At 43.3% G+C, this 26411-nt stretch overlaps 1 protein-coding gene across 4 annotated transcripts in view; it reads right to left on the bottom strand.

The window, feature by feature from the left end:
* lrmda (leucine rich melanocyte differentiation associated) overlaps positions 1–26411 on the bottom strand; it is a 331776-nt gene that overhangs the window by 36029 nt on the left and 269336 nt on the right. For all 4 annotated transcript variants that reach the window (XM_070542564.1, XM_070542562.1, XM_070542565.1 and 1 more), the window contains one exon: positions 4191–4275. In XM_070542564.1, the coding sequence (XP_070398665.1) occupies positions 4191–4275 (85 nt within the window). The remainder of the gene's footprint in view (positions 1–4190; positions 4276–26411) is intronic.

Below are 26411 nucleotides of genomic sequence, written 5' to 3' on the forward strand. Positions count from 1 at the left end.
CCAATGGGACGAAGTCAAGACTTAAGGGTGTGGCGACCCCGGAAGGGGTAGCCTATATTAGATTATGTCAGCGAAAGCGCGGGTTATTGTCTCCAAAGACGTTTCAGAGACTTTGGCAGTACATCCAACCGGCCTCACAACCACAGACCACATGTGACCCCACCAGCCCAGGACCTTCACATCCAACATGTTCACCTCCAGGATCGCCTCAGACCAGCCATCTGGACAGGTGCAGCAACAGTTGGTTTGTATAATCAGAGAATTTCTCCACAAACTGTCAGAAACCGTCTCAGGGAAGCTCATCTGCATGCTCGTCATCCTCATCGGGGTCTGAACCTGACTGCAGTTTGACGTCGTAACTGACTTGAGTGGGCAGTCACTCACATTCGATGGCGTTTGGCACGTTGGAGAGAAGTTCTGTTCACAGATGAGTCCTGGCTTTCACTGTTTAGGGCAGATGGCAGACGGCTGATGTCAACGTTGTGGAACGCGTGGCCCATGGTGGTGGTGGGTTGCTGGTATGGGCAGGTATATTTTATGGACAACGAACACAGGTGCATTTTTTTGATAGCTTTTTTAATTCACAGAGGTACCGTGACAAGATTCTGAGGCCCATTGTTGGGCCATTCATCTACGACCATCACCTCATGTTGCAGCATGATAACGCACTGCCCCATATTGCAAGGATCTGTACACAATTCCTGGAAGCTGAAAACATCTCAGTTCTTGCATGGCCAGCATACTCACCAGACAAGTCACCCATTGAGCATGTTTGGGATACTTTGGATCAGTGTATAGGACAGCGTGTTCCAGTTCCTGCCGATATTCTGCAACTTCTCACAGCTGTTGAAGAGTGGACCAACGTTCCACACAATCTGCTCAGCTCTATGTAATGGAGATGTGTTGCCCTGCGTGAGGCAAATGGTGGTCACACCAGACACTGACTGGTTTTCTGCCCCACCAACCCTCGTAAAGCTAAACTGTGCACATATCAGGGTGGCCTTTTATTGTGGGCAGTGTAAGGCACACCGGTAAATTATTTATGCTGTCTAATCAGCCCCTTGATATGCCACACCTATGAGGTCAGATGGATTATCTTGGTAAAGGAAAAGTGCTCTCTAACACATATGTAGACAGATTTCAGAACAATATTTGAGTCACGGGTGTTTTGTGTATGTAGGCAAGTTTTCAGACGTTTGAGTTCAGCTCATGAAAAACGGGAGCAAAAACAAAAGCGTTGCTTTTACATTTTTGTTCATACTTAAGTGCACCATTTTTGGAGATTTTAACAAAACTCATCTCATTTAGAGAATAATAGATGCTAAACACAGAGATGACGTGCCACCATCCAGTGATATTACAAGCTTCCCATGGTCTCATTCACATACATTTAATGTAAAATAAAGTTTCAAACAACCCAAACTGCAAAGGTCAAACGCTAACTTACTTCAATGATGCAGTTGAACAACCCAGTGATTGACATCCCTGGTGTCCCATCTATTTTATGTAGTCTTTATTTCCCATTGTGTAGCTTTGGAGGAGATTTTCAGACATAAATACTAACGTTTTATATGTTTTAAAAATAATTCACTGTGAAAACACTAACCACAACTTCTTATTAATGCTCCTAATTCACTAAAAGGGTTCACTACATCAACCTTCATCAAACCCCAAACTGGGTTTCCAGGACATCAAAATAAGCTAAGATAGCTTGAAAAGCTAAAATTTTCTGAAATAAAATATATAATAATAATAATAATAATAATAATAATAATAATAAAAACAAGCACACAAAAAATAACTAAAACATTTATTATATGTTATTTTGAAAAGTATATTCAAAAGTATACTCACAAACCTAATTTGTATTTTCAAAGAATTGAGTTAGTTACTTTTGCAAATACTCAAAGTTCATGTAACTAAAAACAATCTAAACTTTTTTAAGGTAAATTTCTTTTTTATAAAATCCAAAGTTCCAGTTTCTTTCTAGTTCGGCGTGTGGAAAATCATGACTAATTAACAAGCTACTCCTATTTTATTTTCTAGCCCGACACATTTTCTGTTGAAACAGACTCCAGAGCGTTTCACGTCAATCCATCCATCCATTTTCATCCGCTTATCCGGAGTTGGGTCGCGGGGGCAGTAGCCTAAGGCGAGAGGCCCAGACTTCCCTCTCCCCAGCCACTTGGGCCAGCTCCTCTGGGGGAATCCCAAGTCGTTCCCTGGCCAGGTGAGAGACATAGTCCCTCCACTGTGTCCTGGGTCTACCTTTAGGTCTCCTCCCGATTAGACGTGGCCAGAAAACCTCACCATGGAGGCATCCAGGAGGTATCCTGACCAGATGCCCGAGCCACCTCAACTGGCTCCTCTCGATGTGGAGGAGCAGCGGGTCTACTCCGAGCCCCTCCCGGATGACCGAACTTCTCACCCTATCTCTAAGGGAGAGCCCAGCCACTCTTCGGAGAAAAAATCATTTCGGCCACTTGTATCCGTGATCTCATTCTTTTGGTCACTACCCAAAGCTCATGACCATAGGCGAGGGTAGGAACGTAGATCGACCGATAAATCGAGAGCTTTGCCTTCTGACTCAGCTCTCTCTTCACCACGACAGACCGGTACAACGCCCACATCACTGCAGATGCAGCACCAATCTGCCTATCGATCTCACGATCCAGTTTTACCTCACTCGTGAACAAGACCCTGAGATACTTAAACTCCTCCACTTGGGGCAGGACCTCATCCCTGACCCGGAGAAGGCATTCTACCCTTTTCCGAATCAAGACCATGGTCTCAGATTTAGAGGAGCTGATTCTCATCCCAGCTGCTTCACATTCGGCTGCGAACCGCTCCAGCGAAAGCAGAAGATCACGTTCCGATGAAGCCAACAGGACCACATAATCTGCAAAAAGCAGAGACCTGATCCTCAGGCCACCAAAATGGATGCCCTCCACACCTTGGCTGTGCCTAGAAATCCTGTCCATAAAGGTTATGAACAGAATTGGTGACAAAGGGCAGCCTTGGCGGAGTCCAACTCTCACTGGAAACGAGCCCGACTTACTACCGGCAATGCGGACCAAGCTCTGACACCGGTCAGATGGGAACCTAACAGCACGTATCAGAAGGCCTGGTACCCCATACTCCCCGGAGTACCCCACACAGGGCCCCCGAGGGAGGCGGTCAAACGCCTTTTCCAAACCCACAAAACACATGTAGACTGGCTGGGCAAATTCCCACGCACCCTCCAGAATCCTCCCAAGGTAATTGAGCTGGTCCAGTGTTCCACGGCCAGGACGAAAACCACATTGCTCCTCCTGAATCTGAGGTTCAACAATCCGATGAGCCCGCCTTTCCAGAACCCCTGAATAGACCTTACCAGGGAGGCGCGGGAGTGTGATCCCCCTACAGTTGTAACACACCCTGCGGTCCCCCTTTTTAAATAAGGGAACCACTACCCCAGTCTGCCAGTCCAGTGGGACTGCCCCCGATGTCCACGCGATATTGCAGAGCCGTGTCAGCCAACACAGCCCCACAACATCCAGAGCCTTAAGGAACTCCAGGAGGATCTCATCCACCCGTGGAACCTTGCCACAGAGGACCTTTTTAACCACCTCAGTGACTTCAGCACCAGAGATTTGAGAGGCCAACTCAAAGTCCCCAGACTCTGCTTCCTCACGTCAATTTTATCTAAAAATCTCCTCCAAACGAAGTAGATAACCTTCATAAATAAATTACAACATTGTATCTTTTTAACGAGTGTGCCTTATTCTTCCTAGAGTGCATCATTTAATGTTAAAACGTTGCTACATAATTACATCAACTGACTACACACTGGTTCAATATGGGGCCTAATCAATGTCTGTATCAACAGATCAAGGATGCTTCATCTTCTACATGAGCTCTGTGCTCCCACGCATGCATTCAGATTAGAGTTAGCCAAGATTACTCCGATTTTTTCCCACTATCAACACATCACACAGATGAGATAAGATCAATAGGAATAGATAAATTCTACGCATTCCCAAGTTCAACAGATTCCCACTCTCTACAGCCACTAGGGTTACGACTCACATCTGCATAATCCATGGGCCATGGTTCTGAATGGATTCTGAAACTAATATTGTGGTTTGCTTCTTGTTTTGTCTGATGAGAAGAAATCTCTTGACTGAGCGTGTTATAAAAATGTGTCTTACCTTTGTGGTTTTTGGCATCTCTAGATCCTCGGGGCAGAGGGGTGTAGGGCAGCTGTCGATTCTCAGATCCTGACTCATTTTGAGGCTTGAAGAAAGAAGACAAGAAGAGAAATGGAATGAGGTGTTAAAGTTGAAACACAACTAAAACCTTACTTTTAAACTACTAGTAGTTGCTTAGAACACCTTCACACTGGATTAAAGCCTTAATATGCCATTGAAAAATCAGCAGTTTCTTAGCGAGATGGTATGTATTAAGAACAAAAGTGGGTCTGTATTAGCTTAAGCTTGGGGCACACCGGAAGCAGATGTGCCACACCGTCATTTTACATAGAAGCCATTATAGTTAATGAGAGCGGCAACACTGGGAGCGACGAGCCGAGGCGCTGAAGATGGGTGCCAGTTCTATGTCAGGCGCCGTGGCTGTTTACAACATCGTGGAGCACTTTACAACAGACATTACGATGCAGAAAGGCTTTACAGTACAAACCCAACCGCCGACAGAAACCCAGCTGCAGTTTTGATAACTTTAAAGTACCATTGATCTTAAAATATTCTAATAAATAGCGTACTTACCAATTTTTTTTTACGAATTAAGAGTCTCACAAAACACAATGACAAGTCTGATCACGTATAAACAATAGAGTCACTTCCTGCTTCCTGTTCTCAAGTCCCGCGTGATGTTTTGACTATCGTGCTTCTTTCCAAGAAGCGCTCAGTGGCGTGGCGCATCCTGCGTGATCACTTGACTTCTCAAAATCATGGCACGTCTGCTTCTGGTGCGCCCAAGGCTTTGGAGTTTGCACTAAACTTTCAGGGGTTGTAGGGGTGAAGTAGTGGAAGCACATCAGAACATTCCATCATAGCTGAATTGTTGAAAATTGGAAGGAGGTTTTGCCACTCTTGCCTCATGCTTAAGCAATGACCGATCACATCATCTTCTAGCATGTAGTCATATTCTAGCATGGTCTAAAAGAGTCATTCCAGAGGGTAGCAATATATTGCAGGTAGTAGCATCATGGTTATGCTCTCATTGATCCAGCCATGTTCTAATAAACCATGTAGGTTGTGCAGATTTCAGCAGGATCAAGATACTTTGTAAAGCCAGACTTAAAGATGCTTTCTGGTGCAACACAAACAGTGATGAATAAATGAAGATGAAAAGGACCTGGATATGGATTTGTTTCTTTAAGTCATGACTTGTTAATGTTGTCTACGAAATATGCAGTCATCTGAGTTGGGTTTAAATAGATAATATGTAGTTTTTATCATTAATCTTTGGAAACATCCATTGAAATGTTTTTGAAAATGAATAAAATGATGCACAGTTGTTGAAAAAGTTGTTGAAAAATATTGGCGGCTTTGTAACATAACCATAAAAATTGGGTCTAAATACATGGAGTGTTTCTCAATGCCAAGGAACCTTGCCTTGATGTCTTGGCCTGGCCCTGGTTGCCTAGGAGATGCCTAGGAGATACGTCATCATGAGCTGCCAAGACGTGTTTCAATATTCATGTTCTACCGAGGCGTGTGCTCTCCGTTTGTTAGCCGTTTAGCTAGCTGAGCAAGGATACACGGGAGGTGTCTTGTAACGTAGCCTTGGTCAAAAATTACCCAGAATACAGCGCAGTATTTTCAAAAGGACGGCAGATCAGAAGCCAGCAGCTACTTCGGGGGCAAATTTCAAGTTTAAATGTAAGTCAACTAATTCAAAATGTTTTTTATAAATCCAAAGAAGTTATCTATGGTTGGTTAGTAGCTTATTAGTTGCAGCTTCGGTGGCTAGCAGGTAGTAACTCGCTTAAATATTTAATTTAACTAATATATACACAATTTAAAAAGTAAAAAGGCTTGTTATATATTTACATTGAAACTAATACGCATAAAATAAAACGTTTTCTCCCGTGTCATGTGACGTTACGTGACTGCCGTGGAAGCCGCGGTCACGTGATGCAAGTCTGTTCCATTTAACCGTTTTCTTTGACCAAGGAAGGACAGTGTCCTCGTAAGTGAGGCCCCTGGCCTCCCAAGACATCGCCTCACTGCCTTGACAGTGAGAAACACCCATGGAAATGGATCTAAGTCTCTGGGTGATGCCATGTTAGATACCATGTTTCCTTCTACGGGAGCCAGTGCGGACAAAATGCTTTTAATGGTCATAAATGATGTTGTTTTACATATTTACCTCTTCACTTGTTACCATTGATGAAAGGGAGTCTGATGTGCATTTTGCCTGAGGTAGCGCTCCTAGGAAGTTTTGGCTTGTATGTAAGTGGATGTTTAACGTTATTGCTAATGCTGAGCGTGGGGGGATGCAATCTCAGCTGAGCGTGGGGGGATGCAATCTCATTTACAGATTAAAAAACAAACAAAATTATTACTGGAAGGGGGTAAAACTCAGGATTGCTGCTTCATTGCAAACGGCAAAAGTATTTTATCCTCTATTGCAAAACACAAAATGAGGTCTAAACTCTAATCTGAATGGTCCTACTAAATATGCCATGATTAAAATGTGAGGTTAAATGATGCATAGACTCCTGGAATCAGGTACTGATTGTGAACAAAGTCAAGCAATCAGTTTAAACAATTGAAAGGAATTGATGAAGCAGGAAAAAATATAACCGAGGTTTTGGACAGCACACACAAAAACAGGTCAAGAGGTTTGTTTTATGTTTCATTTTGTTATTCTTTGGTGCACTTTCAAGGTCCAAAACAGCCTTTTACTTCCCCTTAGCCTTTTAGCTACAGGGGCAGGCAGTTTATCGTGACACAGTGATATCTGATGCCTTTGCAGAATACTTTCCTTTCCTGCAGGAAGGAATTTCCTAGGCCTTTAATCATAGCAAGAGACCTAACTGACAAATACATATTAGAGATGGTTTGGTGCTGCATCCCCCCCACCTTCATTGTTGTTCTTCTGCATGCCCATGCATAACCTTGAAAAATGGAACTGCCTGCACTGTTAAACGGAACCATGTTCTTCATGTGCAAAGAGAGCACTGTGAATTCAAAACGATCACATAATGTGCTTTCAGATAGCATCTCTGAAAGGCATTAAGGTCTGGCCAGCATGTGTCCCGTATTACACCGAGGCAAAAAATGGCAAAATAAGCCTGTTTTGTGGTCTTGCTGCAAACGCGCTGCAGGACTGTGTGTTAGGAAGAAGCAGTTTGGAATAGGAATAATGTTTTGACAGCAGATCTGCTGCTCTCCGCCTCTGGAGTGGCTAAAACTTGATAGGTTACATCAAAGATCTCGCCCTTCCTGTGAAAAGTACTTGCACAGAATCAGCAACACAAGCAGTAAAGCAACTCAGAGCATATTGAACTAAATGAGAAGTGCCACAACCTGTCTGAGGAAAATGGGTGGTGTCCGTTTAACTCAGTAACTTGAGTACATCAGTAACACATCTTGAACTTAAATAATATAAATTTGTCACATAAAACCATAAAAATTTTGTATAAAACACATGAGAGTTGGTCTAGGTCCCTGAGCGATGCCATAATAGATGCCATTTTTCTTTCTACGGGGGCCTGTGAGGACAAAATGCATTTACTTATTTGTACAAATGGTTATAAAACTTTCTCCACTCATAAACGTAAATAAATGTTTGTCATTTTACTGGAGGTTGTGCTACTAGACATTTTTGACCCTAATGACCATCCGTTGGTAAGGTCTTACTTGAACACAAACTACCGCTTGCTTGCAATGATTTAGGTATGTGCTGCCCGCTATCGTCAGGGAAAATACACATCGTCACGTTAAAGATAATTTTGATATTCTGTAATGTCGGCACAAATGATTTTAGCATTTATAACTAACAGAACAAGATTTTTTAAATCATCATTATGAGCTAGAGAGAATAACCCAGGCAATAAAACAGAAACTCCGATCTCCCCCCTCTGGAATACGTTCCTGACTCAATTGAAGGATCACAAGACTCAAAGTCCCTTCTTAACCCTGCTGCTTGACCATAAATAATCTTTCTAAGTTTCCACATTATTACCATCACGGAAACATTGGGCTACTTTCACACTAACATCTCAGCACGTGACCACCGTTTCTCTCAGGATCCAGACTCTGATAATACGCCCATCTCATTTCACGACCAGGGTTCTCGTCAGTCCTTGTCCAGTTCAGCACGATTAGTCTACCTTTCACTCACATCGGCCAGCCAGCTCTCACTCCACACCTTGCTCTGTAGCCCTTGACATTTGCACGTCTAGATCCTTAATCCATCAAAGATGAAAGAAGCAAGAATAACTTTGATTTCTTAAAAAAAAAAAGGATCTGCGCATCATTTTTTAAAACTTACAAACTGACCGAGTGAATAAATGAAATCTATTATACTTTTCATGTTCTCAGCCCTTCTCTGTTCATCACTTGTTTTTCTGCATGATCCCTTTCCCTCATTTCTCTGCGTTACTCCGGTTGTGCCAACTCTGAACAGAGGGAGGTGCTGCTGTGTCGTCGATTTAAGGCTGTCCCAGACCTCCTTGTTTTCCTCCTCTCTCCATCTCTCTGCTGTCCAGATTAGTCTGCTCATCAAGCTGAGCATTGTTTTAATTTGCCGGGCCTGGGGCATATGCTGAGTGTTCACATCATTATTGTCTCTGTGCAACGTGAATTATCGCCACAACTTATGATAATGTGGCACAAATTTACAGGCTGGGGAGCACCATGGATCCTGTGATAATAAAGAGTGGACAGAGGGGAGTGGTAGAAGGGAGAGAGAAATGAGGAAAGTGTGTGTGTGTGAATGCAGGAGAGAAAAAGAGAGGAAGCTCTGTAGGATGTCATTATGAAAGATGATTCCCTTCCTGGATAATACATCACACCAGTCCTGTCTGTCTTCTATTTTTCTGTGTTGTTATGCGAATAAATGCTGATAAACCCAGAGGCGATGGTGATTATTAGTTCCAACATATCACCACGAGAGAGGGGGGAGCGGAAAGGGAGAGACAGAGGAAGGGTGGGAGGAGAAGACAGGCGAGGCACAAAGAGAGAGCCACACGGAGTACACAACCACCTCCACGATGGGGATCTTAAAATGTGCAACACAAAAATAAATAAATAAATAAATGAAGAGTGAGTCAGGGAAAAGTGGCACACATCTGGATGCCTTTCTAATCTAACTGCCACAAAGTTTATAAAGTTCTGCGAAGTCGGCTGTCAATTAAAAACGCTGATGGGAGCTACTCGGCAGTGGCGGCGCCTGATGATCTGATTATGATGTCGGCTGTCACATGAGCGTTCCATGAAGTTTGCAGCGTGTTGTCCACACAGCTCTCCTCTTTGGGTGGCGGTAGCCTGACCGGCTCATCCCGACACAGCTGGTTCCCGCCTGGCTTCGCCTCACCTCCCTCCTTAAGACTGACCAGCAATACAATCTAATTACAGCCGCGCTACAGAGGGAGACCAGTGTAAACACCAGCCCTTTTTATCTCCTTATACATCTGGACAAGTAGACAAAGTGCTAAAAGGAAATAAATGTGGCCTGACAGCCACATCAAAGAGTTCAGCCAGAGGCTTACTGCTACTTAGGGCACAGGAATGTTGTTGCTAAGCATCAGCCCGCAACCTATCAGGGTGCAAAGAGGGCCCTGTCCTGCCAAAGAGAGGGAAAAGAGGAAAAAAGAGCAGAGAGGAAGAGGGAGGGCGAGGAGTCGGGGGCTGACATTGAGGGGAGGCTAGGGACTCAAGGAGATTTTTGTAGCTTAAAGCAATTGTTGGAAGAAACAAGCCTTCTGTTTTGTTTTCTCTTGACACCATTTCTGCTTTTTGTGCTTGCAAAAGACATGTATAAAAATGTCTTTTGATATGTTTTCTCTTTGGGTCTATATCAAAATATTTCTTTTGTGTCTGAGCATGGAACTTTTTTCACATCTTGTCTCTATAAACTGGTGCCGCTTTCTGATCATGTTAGAGATCAGAGGAGACACAGCTCGTGAACTTACTCCAGTCGAGATTTAATACTAGCATGACACGTGTATTCCTTCACTAAAAGACGTTTTTTTTTTCATTATTCGCCATTCATGTTTTACACTTCTGAAGTTAGGGTTACAAACAAAAGAGCAATGTAAAAATAAACAATGAAAAATAAATAAGGAACTCTAGTTTGGGGGCGTTCTAGCGCATACTGGCAAGGAAAAGAGGAAAAATGCTCTAATTTATTTTAAAAGAATAATTTATTTATTAGCTATTATATAACCAGAAAAAAATGTCAGTACAATTATACCAACACATATTTAGTCAGAAACAGTCAGAATGAACATGAGAAAATGTGCATTTGTTTTGTTTATTTTGTCATATAAAGGACATTATTTGGTCCTGGGCAGCTGAAAAAACAGAATTAATGAGTTTTAAATTACATGTAAAATTGTAATAATTCTGTTTTCTTAAGTAAGATAAAGAGGAAAAACATTTGATGTAATGGTGCATGCACTTCTGAGCACTACAATCCTTCTTTTGGTCCTTTTTATGCTCAGCAGTCTTCCTGCTGAGCATGTGTTTAATGATTAACCAGTTCTACTCCAATGACCTTGCTCTGAGTAAATGCATCATATGATCACTGATCACAAGAGCAACTGTTGTGATGTTTAGCTCGGGGCACGAGTCACACGAAGCCAAGTGGCAACAGTAAAACCTGCAGTTGTGTGTGCGGGGATGCGGCAGGCAGGCAGGCAGGCAGGCGAAGGCTGAGCGCTGCTGGACGTTAATCGTCCGTAGCGATGACTCATAGATGTAATAAGGCCGTGTTTGTTTTGGGGTTGAAATTTAAAAAGTCATTCGACCTTTTCCTTTGAGTGTCTAACTGAGTACACGATTTAAAGCCCAGATTACAGGTAGAAACTGCATTTAGCTGGAGGCTTTTCCTTATTTCGGTAAAGTTTGACCTTTTCCTTTTGGATTCTACAAACCACAACGAACAAGAAAACAAACCAAAAAAAAAAGTTAAAGTTGTTGACTTCCAACTTTTGTCTGAAGCGATTGTTTCAAAATCCCACGAGTGTCTTTTATCTATAAAAACAGGAGAGGTAGGCAAAATGTGAATGTTCTGATTTATCGGCTGCAGAAATAAATATTTTCATCTTTTTATCGTGTAATGCAAACAACACGCAAACACACACACACACACACACACACACACACACACACACACACACACACACACACAAGCACACACTCAAAGCTGCAGCAGCTCAGGAGTGTGACACATCATGAGGCTTTCTGTTCCGATTAGGGGCAGTAGCTAACGTCAGTGCTGTTTTCTAGAGTATGGGATGTTAAATAATTGAAGACTATGGGAGCGGGGCTGTCACGCCGGCTTGTCTAGAATGTTTCCTATGCAATTAGACGCCGAGAGACATTTGAAGAGGACCCACAAAAAGAGCCACAAAAAAGTGACATGCGAACTTAAAGGAAATTAGCTCTTCACACAAGTGAAATGTGAAGGTTACTTAGCAATGCTTAACTCAGACTGCGGCTGTGTGAAGTGTGTGTTTGACTCGGGCTTGCTGCGAAGGCTGCGATTTTCTTTACTTTGAGTCGGCTTCAGTCAGTAAGATCACACAGGGAATGAAAACTAATTTTGACTCAAGGCACACGGAGAGGAAAAAAAACTTGAGATGTGTCGAAATAATGAGATCTCTTGATGTTTTCTGGGAAGATATGGGATGATGCAGACAGATGCGCAACTCACATCTTCACCCAAGGACACAGACACACAAACAGCCGTTCAACACTTAACCGCAACTTCAAAACACACAAATTTGCATGTGTGCACCGACGCACATTAGAAAGCCCACACACATCCTCTCAGATTTTTTGAATGCATGAAATAGTGAAGCACGTGCGCCTAAATGTTGACTTGAATTCCTGCACCAACACAGGCTGATTAGCTGATGGCTGCCGACGTAGACTTGTGGGATGGAAATAAAGTTCACCCTGGGTTAAACGCAAATGTGAAATATTTAAAAACAACTTTTTCAACTCGTTTCCGCTCGGCCGTGGAGTGCTGTACTCTCAAACTAAAGCTAAATGTTAGGGACATACTCATGGGTGGCCTGTATTTACAGGATATTAGTATGCTCCACATCCATCCCTGCTTGCCTCCAAACCCTGACAACCTTTCAAAGAAGTTTCTCACATCCACATCTCTACGCAGCAGTGATAATGCTGCCATCTTCCACACCTATCATGTCACAGGCAAACAGCCCAGATCTTCTTCCGTCAGACAGAAACCTCAGTGGGCCTGTGAGCTGTATCGTTCCACCTTTACGGCAAGGAGCAAAGCCCGGCTCTCTAATTACACTCTGCTTACTCCATTTACCCAGACAAGGACAGAGCAGCAGGCAAACAAAGCATTAAAAATGCAGCCCCCCCCCCCCCCCCCCTCGCCCCTCTGCAGATGCCCATGTTGTTCTGCTGGTGGCCGCTGTCGTACCCCGGTTGTTGTCGTTTCTGTAAAAGCTGTGGAGGAGTGATAGCAGAGGGCACACGCCACCGTCTCCCCGCCTCTCCTCCCTCTTCTCGACTCTCCCCACCTCCTCCGCCTCTTTCCTTCGAACCTTCCTTCAAAAGGACTTATGAAGGTGAGCAGCTGTGTGACAGGCCAGGAATAAAAGAGACAAACCAGGGATAAAAATTAAATAAAAAGTAGCTGTCTTAAACAGTAATTGCACTCCTTTGCTGAGCATGCTCTCAGATATATAAACCCGATTTACTGTCGGTGTTGCCGCCACAAATCAGAGGGCCCTCTGAGAAACACTCGTGCTATGAAATTGTTTAATCTCATCAAGTTCTGCTTTCACAGCAGGTCATAAATCACATAGTCTTTGTTATCATAGACCTCCATGAGCGCCTGTGAGGCAGGCAATGGATCGTGGGTATATATAATCTTGACTGCGCAAACAGCGGGGTCTGTGCAGCCTGAAATACTTTCATATTAGCCGCGGTGCAGCTGGCGGAACACAAGCGCCCTGATGGATATCTCCTTTCCTGCGCTCCGCATCTATCCCGAGCAAATTATTACTGCATAAATTTCTTGTCAACAGAAACGGCCAATTAATTAAGTTAAAATGCACTCATGATCACGTCTACGCACTACACAGGAGAGCCGGGGTAATTTTTCACCGAGCAAATTTACCACAGGGGTCACCGTAACGAATGATTTCAGACTTTGTCATAAAGTCGCAGACAAGCCAATATCTACACGGGAGCTGCGGTACGGACTAACCCGTGACATATTTGCATAAAGTATATTTATGGGCGAATGCTGGAGGACGACAGCCAGGGCGAGGAAATAAAGTTTACAACTACAAAACAAAATGTCCGCCAACCTCTGCCTCCCTAAGGTTTTATCAAAGACGACCGCAGAGGATTGGATACAGATTATGGAATCACCTTTGCCATTTAACATACAAACTATACACATTTAGGGGAGCTCGCAATCTGAATGAATTATTCATAATGTATGGGTGGGGGCCGAGAGCTGGTGGGGGTGGGAGGTTGTTTATTCAGCTTGGGCCGTTTATCAGACAGTGAGGATCCCACGGCGGGGATGAGCTCGGAGATTTATCTGTGCTTGGGCTCCAAAGCAGATAAATCAAGGGGTGTAATCATGCTCTGAGTGGCCCAGCTGTGACCTCGTGGTGAACTAATGACACAGGGATATCTAAGCCCCTTTTCCTGTTTCTGGGTTAGGCCCTTAGGTTTGTCCCCTTGTCAGACACACAGCTAAAGAAAGACAAGTCTTTGCGGGAAAACCCAGAGAAAACATGAGGTCCTTTGTGTCCATTTGTCCTACACCACAGCAGGATTGTTCACCTACCGCTAAAAATAAATAGAGTTTCAAAGTAATGGCAAATATCCGCCGTGCAACAGCGTTCAAAGAATGGCTGTCACTATTGATTGCAATTACATACGTAGACATCACAAGAGTCCATGTAAAGGATCCTGCTGTTTGGCTGAGGCAGCCCCCCCCACCCCCCACCCCCCGAGAGCAAACGCTCTCTCCTGGACCGAGCCAGCTCTGATTTATCATGTCTTTTGCTAGCAGGCTGTCCGCTGATTAAGCCAGTGGAACTTTGTTTCACTCTCCTCTCGCTTTAATCTGTCTCTCAGCGAGATAAATTAGCCAGTGCCGTGCCAGCTCCCGCTCCCTTTACCTCCCTCCCTCGGTCTCTTCCTCTCCCTCTGCGTTTCTCTCTGTTTATCTTCTCTGTCTGTCACACGTGAGAAGGGAGCAGACGCATCTGCTCCTACACTGCTGCTGAAGATAGAGCTGGGCGACATCCCTGGTCAGATTTAGCTGGGAGTGTCTGTGACTGAGAACAAGAGTGAGTGTGTTCTTCCTGTCATTTTCTCCCCTTGACGACATTCTGTCAAACAGGTCCGTTCTCCTTGGCCGGGCTTATGTTTTTTTGTTGTTAACTCATAAATCTGAAAGTATTTATGATCTGTTATTCCTATCCTTAGCTGCTTTAATGACGGCACGTTTGTGAGTGAATTAAAGCAGGATTTTATTCACTAGGCTGTGGGCCAATGCCAGGCCTGTGCCTTTGCCTGTGAATGTTTTCCCTTCCCCACTCTTGACTGGGTGATAAATCATACTCATTGTCAGGCAGCACTAAGTTAGTATACTTCATTGGGGAGTGCAGGAAACACAGGGCGTAATTCTGTCCGTCACTTTAATTTATTGTATTGGTAGCTTTGTAATCTCCGCCCCATAAATTGTGGGGGCCTGACAGACAAGAATTTGGTCTTAAAGGAAACGCTCATCAAGACTTTGGAAGGCAACAGACTTTTCCCCCTCCTTCTACTCTCTGAGATTTACATTCTCATATGAAAGAAATAAAACCCAAACCAAAGATTAGGACAAACAACCCAAAGTCTTAAAGTTGGGGTTCTGTGCTTTTTCTTCTGCTATGTTCAATTACAGATGTAATATTTTGTCATGCTATAATTTACATGAAAGGCTACCATGAACGGGGGAGAGTTCATAATAGAGGGGAAGAAAGAAAGAAAAAGAGAAAGAAAGAAAGAAAATGAGAGAGAGAAAGAAAGAAAGAAAGAAAGAAAGAAAGAAAGAAAGAAAGAAAGAAAGAAAGAAAGAAAGAAAGAAAGAAAGAAAGAAAGAAAGAAAGAAAGAAAGAAAGAAAGAAAGAAAGAAAGAAAGAAAGAAAGAAAGAAAGAAAGAAAGAAAATGAGAGAAAAAGACATTTGAGGACACAGAGTTTTATTTCAGGTAAAATATAAGGCCCAATTGAAATCTGAGGCCTAGTACAAGGGCACTGCTGCGGCATCTGCTTTGCAGATAGTGCATTTGGCTTCCACTTCATGCCAGTGAATATAAATCAAGGCAGGCATCTCATGGCTAGGCCTGACTTCTAGAGTCCAACAAATCTTTAACATGAGATTAAGGTCTCAGTGGAGTCATTAATCTTTAGATGATGGAGGAAAATAACAGAGCACTCTATGGGCAATATGGTTTTACAGAGTCAGGACTGATGCATACTAGAATGTTCAAAATGCCACGTGTAATGGTCTAACAAGTCATTATTCACATAAAACGGTGAGTTACTTTCTACGTTGAAGTTTACTTGACAGCAACAACAAGAAGATGTTGCCGTAATGGTTTCCAATTCAATTCAATTCAATTCAAGGATACTTTATTAATCCCAGAGGGAAATTAGAGTTTCAGTACACACAATTCTGAGATCAGACATACATAGGCATAGACATATAACAAGAATTGGTGACTGTGGTCATTCGCAACCCGAGTCGCGCTACCTTAATAGAGATCAGAGAGTTTATATATGAGGATTGAGTCAGGTGGAGGAAAAAAATGCACTTCAGAGTTACCCTCCACAGGGAGGGCAGCGTTGCTATGCAAAAGACACCTCAGACAGAAATGCAACAGACTTCAGACATTACACAACGTAAGTGTCCACTAGGTGGGGAGGTAGGGTTGGGGACTCTCCACACATCAGTGCATGCAGCCACGATAAGCAGCGCTCATCACCTCCGTTTGGACAGGGGTGGGTGGTAGTTGAGTTTAGAAAGCAGAGTGACTCCTGGAAACAATTCAATGGCCTTCACTGGTCGCAGTCCCGCCCAGGCTGGGATAGGGAGACAGAGTTGCCATGGCGACGGCAGCATTCCACATTTCTTTTGAGGGGGAGTAATCACTTCAGCCTCACAGGCTCAAGGGCACCAGATTCAGATAAGAACTTGTTTTGGGGCCAGACAGAGATAATTTCCTCTCTGTCTTAAAGTTCTGTTGATCTTCAACCCCTGTGAATCCAATAATGACATAATTAATCTATCCCAATCCGTACTTACCCATCAACTTTCTCCGTGCTGACCCGTCAACTTTCACCTTGATGGAATCCATCTTCTTTGCCAGAGTCTGAATCTCAGCCAAAGTTCCAAGCTTACGACTCATCTCGACAATTATATGAGTTTGTGCGTTCACAGAGCGGTGTAATCCATCCCTGAGCTCCCGGATTGAGCCAATATTCCTCGACAGCTCATTAATTTTCCGGTAAGCCAGATAACCACTCAGGCCAAAAAGCAAGAAACCTGACACCAACACCACAAATATCCAGACATCTTCAGAATCCTCTACAGACAGTTGAGAGAGGCAGATCAGGTTCCACTGTTCCCAGGAGTCCATGGTATGCCCAGCTGGCTCTGTCCCAGAGGGGCATCCGGGAGCCCCTTCTCCCACTCTCATTGTTGAAAAAATTTTGTCAATCCCGTTGAGAGACCAACTGACCAGATCCATTTTTAATAATTTCCAGTTTCCAGAAAAAATGCAGAAGTGCCGTACACACAAAGACAAAGAGCCTTGGGATAAGATAGGGAGGAGGGGAGGAAAAAAGCATCTGTACTCTCTAAGAGCCGGAAGAAGAAAACATTGTATACATTCTCAGAATTTTATTATCACAAGGGACAATAACAGATAAATATTTTGTATTTTCTAACACTTATGACAACAAATAGCCTGGGAAGCCATCCTATATATGTGAATATATAATCTCATAGACAGAGATCAGTCGCGGGGCGGAACCTTTGATTGTCTTTCAAACTGTCTCCACATGCTATTAGACAACAATCAATGTGACATACTTACTGCCACAGATGCCAGTCAACGAGGTAGTCCGCCATACAAGAAGAAGCACATATATCTTGTTTCTAAATAAAGAACTTAAGTACATCTAGTTGCTCTTGAGTCAAAGAAAAACCCAAGTCTAAATAGTCCAAAGTTGATGCCAAAACCATTTCAAATGTGCTGCCGGTACCTTAGTTGTTCTGCTCAATCGCAACATCCAACAAACCGATAGAGCGCTGTGACTGGCCCACTGGACTGATAGAGTGCTGTGATTGGCCCACCCAAAATAGAGCACTGTGACTGGCCCACCAAACCAATACAGCCATGTGATTGGCCCACCAAACTGATAGAGCCTTGCGATTGGCCCACTCAACCAGAGTGCTGTGACTGGCATTACAGAATACTGATCGGTCCAGTGGTTGATCTGCTGAGGCTCCTGTGGAGTGTGGCTAGATGGCATGCAGAGGAAAAAGTCATTATGCCTTGCTTCGGCTACTGTCTGTCTAGATTTCTAAGCTAAAGAACACCTACTCTACTATTTCCTATGGCGCTTAGAAGAAATGTGTTCTCTGTATTTTTTTTATACTTAATTGGAACAAATGTAAACGGTGTCAGCTGATCCATGTCAACAACAAAGCACGGAGACCAAAGCAAAGCTGTCTGTCACCCAATAAGACATATATTTATTCTAAAGCGCAGGTCCCTTTTGTGTGCTTAACCCACTAAAGGCGTTGTGTGGTTTACAAGATGCTCACTCACTGGATACAATAGTGCGTAGCATAAAAGGAAACACAATCTATGAAGACCTAAGGATGAACCACATTTCCCTGCAGCCTTTTCAGTGTGCTGTATTTACATATCAAGCCACTAGCCTGATGTGTAAACACATTCCATCAGATGCCACCGTTACAGCCAGCGAGAGCCATTTTATTCTGCTTATAGCTCACACGTTGCGGAGCATAAGACAAAGGGAGCATGGCCTGAAAGAGACATCTTATGTCACCACCCAAGGGAGATAATGGAATTGTTATACACCCTTGATCACAGATGCTCTCACGGCATCATGCTCTGTTTTTCACTCATTCTTTGTCTCTGTGCTCTTAAAGTCTCTATCGCACAGAGACACAACACACGAGTAAAAATTCCAGCACACTTCAGCGAGATAGCTTCTCTTCTCTTTCAGGGTTTCATCTCAATAGCTTTTTTTATCTGAGCACTTCAATTTGCAAGCCTAGCTTGAAGGCAGCTCCTCCTGATATGTTAATTGCAGGGTACTTAAGTGCTAAAAGATTAACATAAAACCCTTTGGAAACAAGCTAATAGTTTATGATAATTTGTGCATGGCCTTTGTCTGTCCATCATTACATTGCCTCTAGCTGTAATTTTATCAAGGGGTTGTAAAATATCATTGAAACAAGTTCACTTGGATAATTAATAGTAGAAACTGTATTATTCAATTGAGCCACCCTGGATCCATTAAGAATATGGCATCTAAGCTATAATTAAAGTATTTTATTTTATTAACCTATTCATAACGTTGTGCAAATGATGACACAGAAAGCCCATCTTTTCTTGCTTAAGCACTTTAACCGGGACAATTACAGCAGCCAGGGTCGTCTCCTCTGTTAGCGGAGCTGATTGAAGCTTTTCAATTAGCAGAAAGAGGTGTGTGTGTACGTGTGTGTGTGTGTGTGTGTGTGGGGGGGGGGGGGGGTCTGCCATTTTAAGCTTGTTTTATGCTTGACATATTCACTTTCCACTTGGTGATGCGGCTCGCGGATGGAACACGCTTCACAACTCGCAGCGTTTATGGTTCATGCGGCTTGTCTCTGCGGTGAGCCAATATTCTCCCAAACTGAACGGGGCAGCATGGAGCTCTACAGCATGCATCCCACACTCGACCATAGTAGAAGTAGAAATGACTGTTTACAACATGGCATTCCAGCATTTTTAACAGCGTCCTCGTCTTTTCCGACAGTGCGAGCTATTTCTCTCCAAGAATTATTAACAACATGTTGATCACGGTGATCTCTGAGAGCTGAATCATACAAATGTCTGTATTTACGAACCTCTGCCATACTAGTTCTTGCTGTTCCGCCATGTTTTTCCGCGTGGTTAGAAATTTTCCTAGGTGCGCGTTGCGGAAATTTTGGGCCGTGCGGAGGCGCGGTGGAGGGGCGTGGTTGTTAAAATGATGCAATTTCGCCGCGCGGAGCCGTGCGGACCCCACGGACACGTCAAGCATAAACCAACCTTTAGAGGGAGTCGTACTGCAAAGGTACTGGAAATGCATAATGCAGCTTTGAATCTCATTCCTAAGCAGTTTCAGTCTAGGTCACACCTTCCTGCATCTAATCAACACAATGACTCCCTCTCAATAGAGACTAATGACCCATCAGGGGATGGAGAGGAGGGGTATCCAGAGTAGTTTCTGCTCATTAAATAACAACAGACAGCTACAGCTTATAAGCTTGACTCTCCTCTCCCAGACTCCAGTCAGAATTGACAAAGCTCCCCGGAGAAGCAAAACGTCTTCAAGCAACCAAAGAAGTCCACTTGCTTTCATTCGAACCCTTTTAGATTACCATGACCTGGATGACTGAGAACCTTCACCAGCACAATTCACACATATAACATGATTTCATCCCATTTAAAATGTTTACAGTTTAGTCTAATTTTTTTCACAGTTTGATCACAACAGGGTTGTCTCACTGCTCCTCCACATTAAGGGGAGCTAGTTGAGGTGGCTCGGGTATCTGGTCAGGATGTCTCCTGGACGCCTTCCTGGTGAGGTTTTCCAGGCTCGTTCAACCGGGAGGAGACCTAAAGGAAGACCAGTGACATGCTGGAGGGACTGTGTCTCTCAGCTGACCAGGGAACGCCTTGGGATTCCCTCAGAGGAGCTGGCCCATGTAACTGAAGACAGGGAAGTCTGGGCCTGTCTGCATAAGTTGCTGCACCCGCGACCTAACTCCAGATAAATGACTGAAAATGGATGGATTGGTTGTGCTACATTTCTTTGAAACTCAAAAAGGGTTAAGGATGGGTTCTGGTCACCCATAATGACTTTGTGATCCGCTGAGTCTGGTCCATAGGCGTTGGAAACGAAAACTACATTTAGATGAGCTGACTCGAACCGCGCTGTACAGAGCTGTTTCAGGCCGAGTAGTGCTTATGGAAAACCAGCTTCATTTAGTAGTTTCAGTTAAAGCCAAACTATGAAAGTTCTCATGTTTTAAAATTATTTTCTTGAGCCAGGATGTGCTGAAATAACTTTACAGGGTTAATGAAAGGCCACCTGGCCCCTATTGCCCCCTGTGGCCAAAATACCACTTTTGTAACTTCATTGTGGTGGGCTGCCACCTGTTGGACTTAGAAAGAAATTGGCTGGCACTGCAGTCTGCTTCCAGCACATTTCCTGCATGTTTTAGCTCATAAACCCAGCTGATTTGTTTGATTTAGTGATGAATCACTCCTGTAGAGATGTTTCAGCTGTTAGATTAAGGTGTTAAAAAGACAAACGCACAGCAAGGAGGTAGGTTCCATTTCCGGTTTGAACACATAGAATGAATAATGGATGCTAGGGGGTGCTAAAAACATGCAAAACTGAAAAGTGTGCCTTTAAGTTGATTATATATATATATATATATATATATATATATATATATATATATATATATAGGCCTGCTTAGACCCCCTGAAGCCTCCCTTGTGGTGTTCATTTAAAATGGAAAGTTGAACTGCTGCAAATATATCATCTCTTATATGCTCAGTCCTACCATTAGGTGGGCAGGGTGGATCAGTTTGAAGATGTATAAGGCTGCTTGTTCGCCACATCCATATTATGGAAAAATGTCATACTCAGCCATTTAATCTGACTGTGAGTAAACAAACAATTCCGACAACGCTAAAGTGGACAGACTGCTCTTATGGTCTAACAGAACGCCGAGGGCCAAGTGGAGTTCAGCTGGGTGTTCAGTTCCATCTTAAGCTGTACAACTTCCTCCCAGAACAAAGCTCACACGTCATGTTCTCACACTGTACGACCCAGTTCTCAGGTGCAACCTGACTGCTCACGCTGTACGTCTGGTACATCAGGACTGAAAATGTGCTAATAATTGTAGTTTTAACACAACATGTTCGACCTTTGAGTCCGGAATCTCGAAAAACCCGGAGACTGTTTTGTTGTTAAGCTAGGCTTGCAAATTGAAGTGCTCAGATAAAAAAGCTATTGAAGCTATTGTTTTGAGATCACAACCCCCGCGAGGAATTACACCGTTGCACTTCTCGAAAGAAACTGGTGGTAAACAAAGCCGTTCGGTCACATGTGCTGACGTAAGTTATATATAACATCGCAACGTTGCATTTTATTTTGAAAATAACCTGGGATTTTACACTGAAACCATGTGATTTTCTGTCTCGCACTATGTGAACTGCTGAAGTTGATGTGTCCCAGAAGCGGCTCGTGGAAAAAAATAGAACTCAATCCTATCTTTAGCGGCGCGGCATGCCGCTTCTGGGACGCGCCCAGAAATTGCTGCATCGCAGCTGGTTTGAAACACTCCATAGACTATGACTGGATTCTATTGGAAGCGGTGCCGCTTTGCAGCCATTCCGTTCCGCTGATGCTTGCAGTGTGAAACCGGGCTAAGAACCCCTCCAAATGTTTAATTATGGACATTTTGGAAACTCTCACAAAAGCTATTCACAATTTGTCACCAACCGTTGCAGTTTGAAAAAACTAGAATATTGCCACACTTTGGTGATTTTTAGAAATTTATACAAAATTATTTTTTTTATTATTTGTTTGATATTTTCTAATACTGATGAATATTCAATTATCTCACTCCCTGTTATAGGTGGTTGGTAAATTTGAAGCTCAACAGTTGTAGGATTGTGATGCATTTGATGCAAGAACAAGTGCACAATGCACGTTTACTTTACTTGTGAATCCATGTGTGTATTATAGACACACTGAAATGCTTGTAAGTGTGTGTACACACCACAGACACACACATTTTCTTTTTTTTCTTCAGACAAGCCACCCCTCTCATGAATAATACAAAAACTCCTTTCAGCAAACAGCTCAAATAGCTATTCATTCATCTGCATACCTGCAGCCTTGCAAAATGATTGGCCCACCATTACCAATAGAAAAAAGAAAGAAAGAAATGTTCCCCAAACAATTTGCCTCAAAACGAGACAGGAAGGATTCTGTTCTTTTCAACGAGAGACAGGCCCCTGTGCATAATGATGTTAGCGTAATGGGGTGACAGATAGACTGGGAGACCATGACATTAGCATGAGAAACGCACTAGTGAGCAGCCGCTCAACTGTGGTCTCAGAGGGCCCTCAGACATACACTCTGAACATCGTTTGTCTCACAGCTCTATGAGCCTGACAAATGAAGACATGCCTCGTTTTATGTCAAGCAATATACCATTCCACTTAGAAAACACATGACTTAATGACAGAGGGGAACCTGTCTCTGCATTATACAGACCCACTACATCTTATTAGGGAGGAATAACCTCTTTGAAGGTTGGATGGTGGGAAGCAGGAACAAAATCTGCATGGCTTGACATGCAAAGGGAACATATTATAAAAATAATGTATTTAAAAAGTTTACACCAATTAAATAATTAAACACCATAACCAGTTCACTATATTATTCTAGAAGGGTATCAATGGGCTAAATGCTAAGTGCAAACAAGCTTAAGACTTACATTCAAAGCTTCTTTTTTTTCCAGGCTTTTAGAGTGGACCTCACAGTAAGTGAGATTGAATGTTTATGTTATGTTATTGGATATAAGTGCTGCTATAAAACCACATCGGTACAAATGATAGCAAAAACGCCCTGCTATGTTCTTTCTGTTTCTTTTCAAATGTCATTGTTTTTTCTTGATAATACAAAGCTAAGCAAAGTTTTTTAAATTTAATCCGCTAAAGATGGATGAAAGAAGCAATCGAGAGAAGGAGATGTGGATCCTGGACCGTGAATCGGGATTACATAGTCTACTCACCAGATCATTCACGGGATATGGTGATCAGCCAGGAAGACTCGGCCAGTAGAGGGCGACATCGTCCCCTACTGCTCTGAAGATGGTGAATGTGTAATGCCGAAACTGTCAGCCAGATTAATCGTTAAAATGTTGCTCCGCTTCGAATTGAACAAGGAAAAACAATGGCTATGGCAATTTTTTTAAACATATTTTATGGTTGAATTTTAACTTAAAAAAAGACTTGTTCTAGAGAGCATGCACTCATTCTGTCTTCACTAATGTTCCTTCCACAAATATCTGCTAAGGCAGAACAGAGACAGATGTGAGATCATGCCAGCTGAACTGACCAATCAGAGCAGAATGGAGTTTCCTGCTACCAGATCGGAACCCAAAAAATCGGTTTTCTGTGAAATTCAGTTTTTAATGGGGATTTAAAGGCAAGTAATAAAAGTAAAATACTATATTGCTGCAGGACTTTAAATGAGCAAAAAACAACAACAAAAAATCCCTCATTTTTACAGACTGAAATGTGGACCACAAGACAGGAAAAGACTTTGGGAATCCACTCAAATATAATTTAACGCCTATCTTTCTCCTCACATGGTCTTGACCACTTCTGTTTGCCAGAGTTTAAGGTCAACAGCATCTTTATGAAAACATCTTCAGGGTAGGGAAATATAATCATGTGTTTATAAGAAGTGATAAGTAGCATGTGACACACTGTCAAAGTCTAAATGCTGCAGACGTGAGCCACAACCTAAAAATGGTCAAGTTATAACAGGCCCCGCCGTCTACAGCATGACACGGTGGAAGGGTGAATGCCTCCTGTAAACATTTATCTTCCCTGTGAGTGTGTGTCGGTGTGCGGTACAGCTTGGCGACAGGAGCTTCTCTGAGGCTTTATCTGCGGCGTGACAAGACAACCTGTAATATACGAGCATCTGGAGCTCCTCTTCAAACACAGCCTTATCTCACGCCAAACATTCCCTGAGGCCAGAGCACAGCAAGAGTGGCCCAGACCAGACGAGACCTCACACCGTCTCTTCGCCTCCCGCCCAACCTGCGAGCCGAGCGTTGGGCTGAACAGGCTGGGAATGGCCTGTCAAAGTGTATATGTGTGTTTACAGTGTGTGTTCTGTAAGCTCATCTTGGACAGACGAGGCAAACACTGTGACACTGCGGTGATGGAAGTCATCTGCTCTGCGTTTGTGCTTCCATCTTGCCAATCGAGTGGAGGGTTAACGGCGTTGTGCTTAGCGCAAACGGATTCAATCAGTCTTCGTCCGTCGATGTTAACATATCTGTTGAGACCAACTTAAGGCCCCATCACTCATGTGTGTCAGAGGTGATTAGCTTTACATCAATCTGAAGATACATGGTGTTTGTTTTCCCTTCTCAACGCCACTAGTGATCATAATTAGCTGTAAAATCATTGTGTTTATCAAGAATCAAGTGTTGCATTAAAACATGTCCCTTTATGGAGTCCACTTTGCTTGTTTTCACCAGAATCACGCTGGTGTAGGCCAGGAAAGCACGAGAAGACAGAGAAGCTCCATTCTTTTATCCTGGATTCTGCGCTCTGCTCGGACCACTGCCTTTGGCCAGCCTGTGGGGGGGATGTAGACATGCCCCTCTCTGGGGTCTGTACATACTGCCTGCACCTCACTTCAAAGAAGGGGCACAAGGGAAGAGTACCCTCCCCCCTCCCAAACTGCGATCCATTCAGCTCACAGCTGATTCCTCCTGCGTAAGTGTTTATGTGTGTCTCACTTTGACTCTCTCTGGGCCCCTCTAGCCTTCATTTCAGACCATTTTCTACTCCCCTCTTTAGTTTATTTATTTCTTGTCTAGAGGATGAATATAGGGAGGAAGTGGAGGTACACCCTTTAGCTCATGTGTGGGTTTGAGCATGGCCTTTGAAGTCTGATAATGATGGGCAATGCCGTGCAGACTCTAAACATGATGGTGTCACACCAGCTCTCATTATGATCCATGGCTCTTTACGAGGCATACCGATATTACAGCATAATAGTGAGTGAATAAAAGGCAAAAGGAAGCAGAAACCAAGGAGTGTGCAAGAAGGAGGCAGTGCAAATGAAAAGGATACAACTGCAAAGAGACGCTGAGCTCAATGGCAGCGGCACAGGGAGGTCTGGCCTTTACAAATCCCTTCTTTCTGGATCTCTTCATCCAGATGAAAGAAGAGCGGCAGGCAGGATTATACGGGACAATTGTACATTCTCCCCAAACCCTTACTTGGCCAGCTTTTGCAAGAGCTCTAATCATTTTCAATTAAGCACATTTTCTGACATCCTGTAATAGCTACAGCGCTGGTCTAAGACTCTCCAGTCACCCCATCACTCCCCTGCTGCCTCCTTTTTGCTAAGCCTTTGATTCCCTGAACGCCTGTTGAGTCTGCTGACAATCTGAATCGGCCTGAACTGCAAGTTACTGTTAAAGTGCCAAATAACCCGTTTATCAGATGATTAATAGGGACGCGCATGTAGCAATTTGTATGAAATTGGCTATTGTTTCATTGATGCGATGAAGCAAGACGACTTATTAAAAGGTAAGCTCCTGAGACAAAAACTGTTTCTGTAATGTACATCGGTTCTTTTCCCTAGATGCTAACTTTCAGAAGCATCAGCAGGCCCTGGACCAGCTCTAACTCAGACTAGTGACAGCTGCGAAAGGCAGGCAGATGTGTGAGCCGACAACAGAATGAATAAAGAACCATAAAATACTCAAAAAATACCAAGTCAGATAATAATAATAATTATAATAATTATAATACTAATAATAAGGCAAGGCAAGGCAACTTTATTTGTATAGCACTTTACAACAGTATAAAACTGATCAAAGTGCGTCACAAACTTTAAAAACAATACACAACACAAAAATGCATAAAAACTAAAGCTTAAGAACTAACACTGATAAAACACTAAAAAGACCCTCATGCTGAGTTAAAAGCCAAATCATAAAAATAGGTTTTCAAAAGAGATTTAAAACCAGACAGTGAAGTGGCCGACCTTATGCTCAAAGGCAGAGCATTCCAGAGCCTAGGGGCCGCTACAGAGAAAGCGCTGTCACCTCTCAGCTTGTGCC

Source organism: Nothobranchius furzeri, chromosome 12 (genome assembly GCF_043380555.1).
Source record: "Nothobranchius furzeri strain GRZ-AD chromosome 12, NfurGRZ-RIMD1, whole genome shotgun sequence".
In the NCBI taxonomy this organism is placed as follows: domain Eukaryota; kingdom Metazoa; phylum Chordata; class Actinopteri; order Cyprinodontiformes; family Nothobranchiidae; genus Nothobranchius; species Nothobranchius furzeri.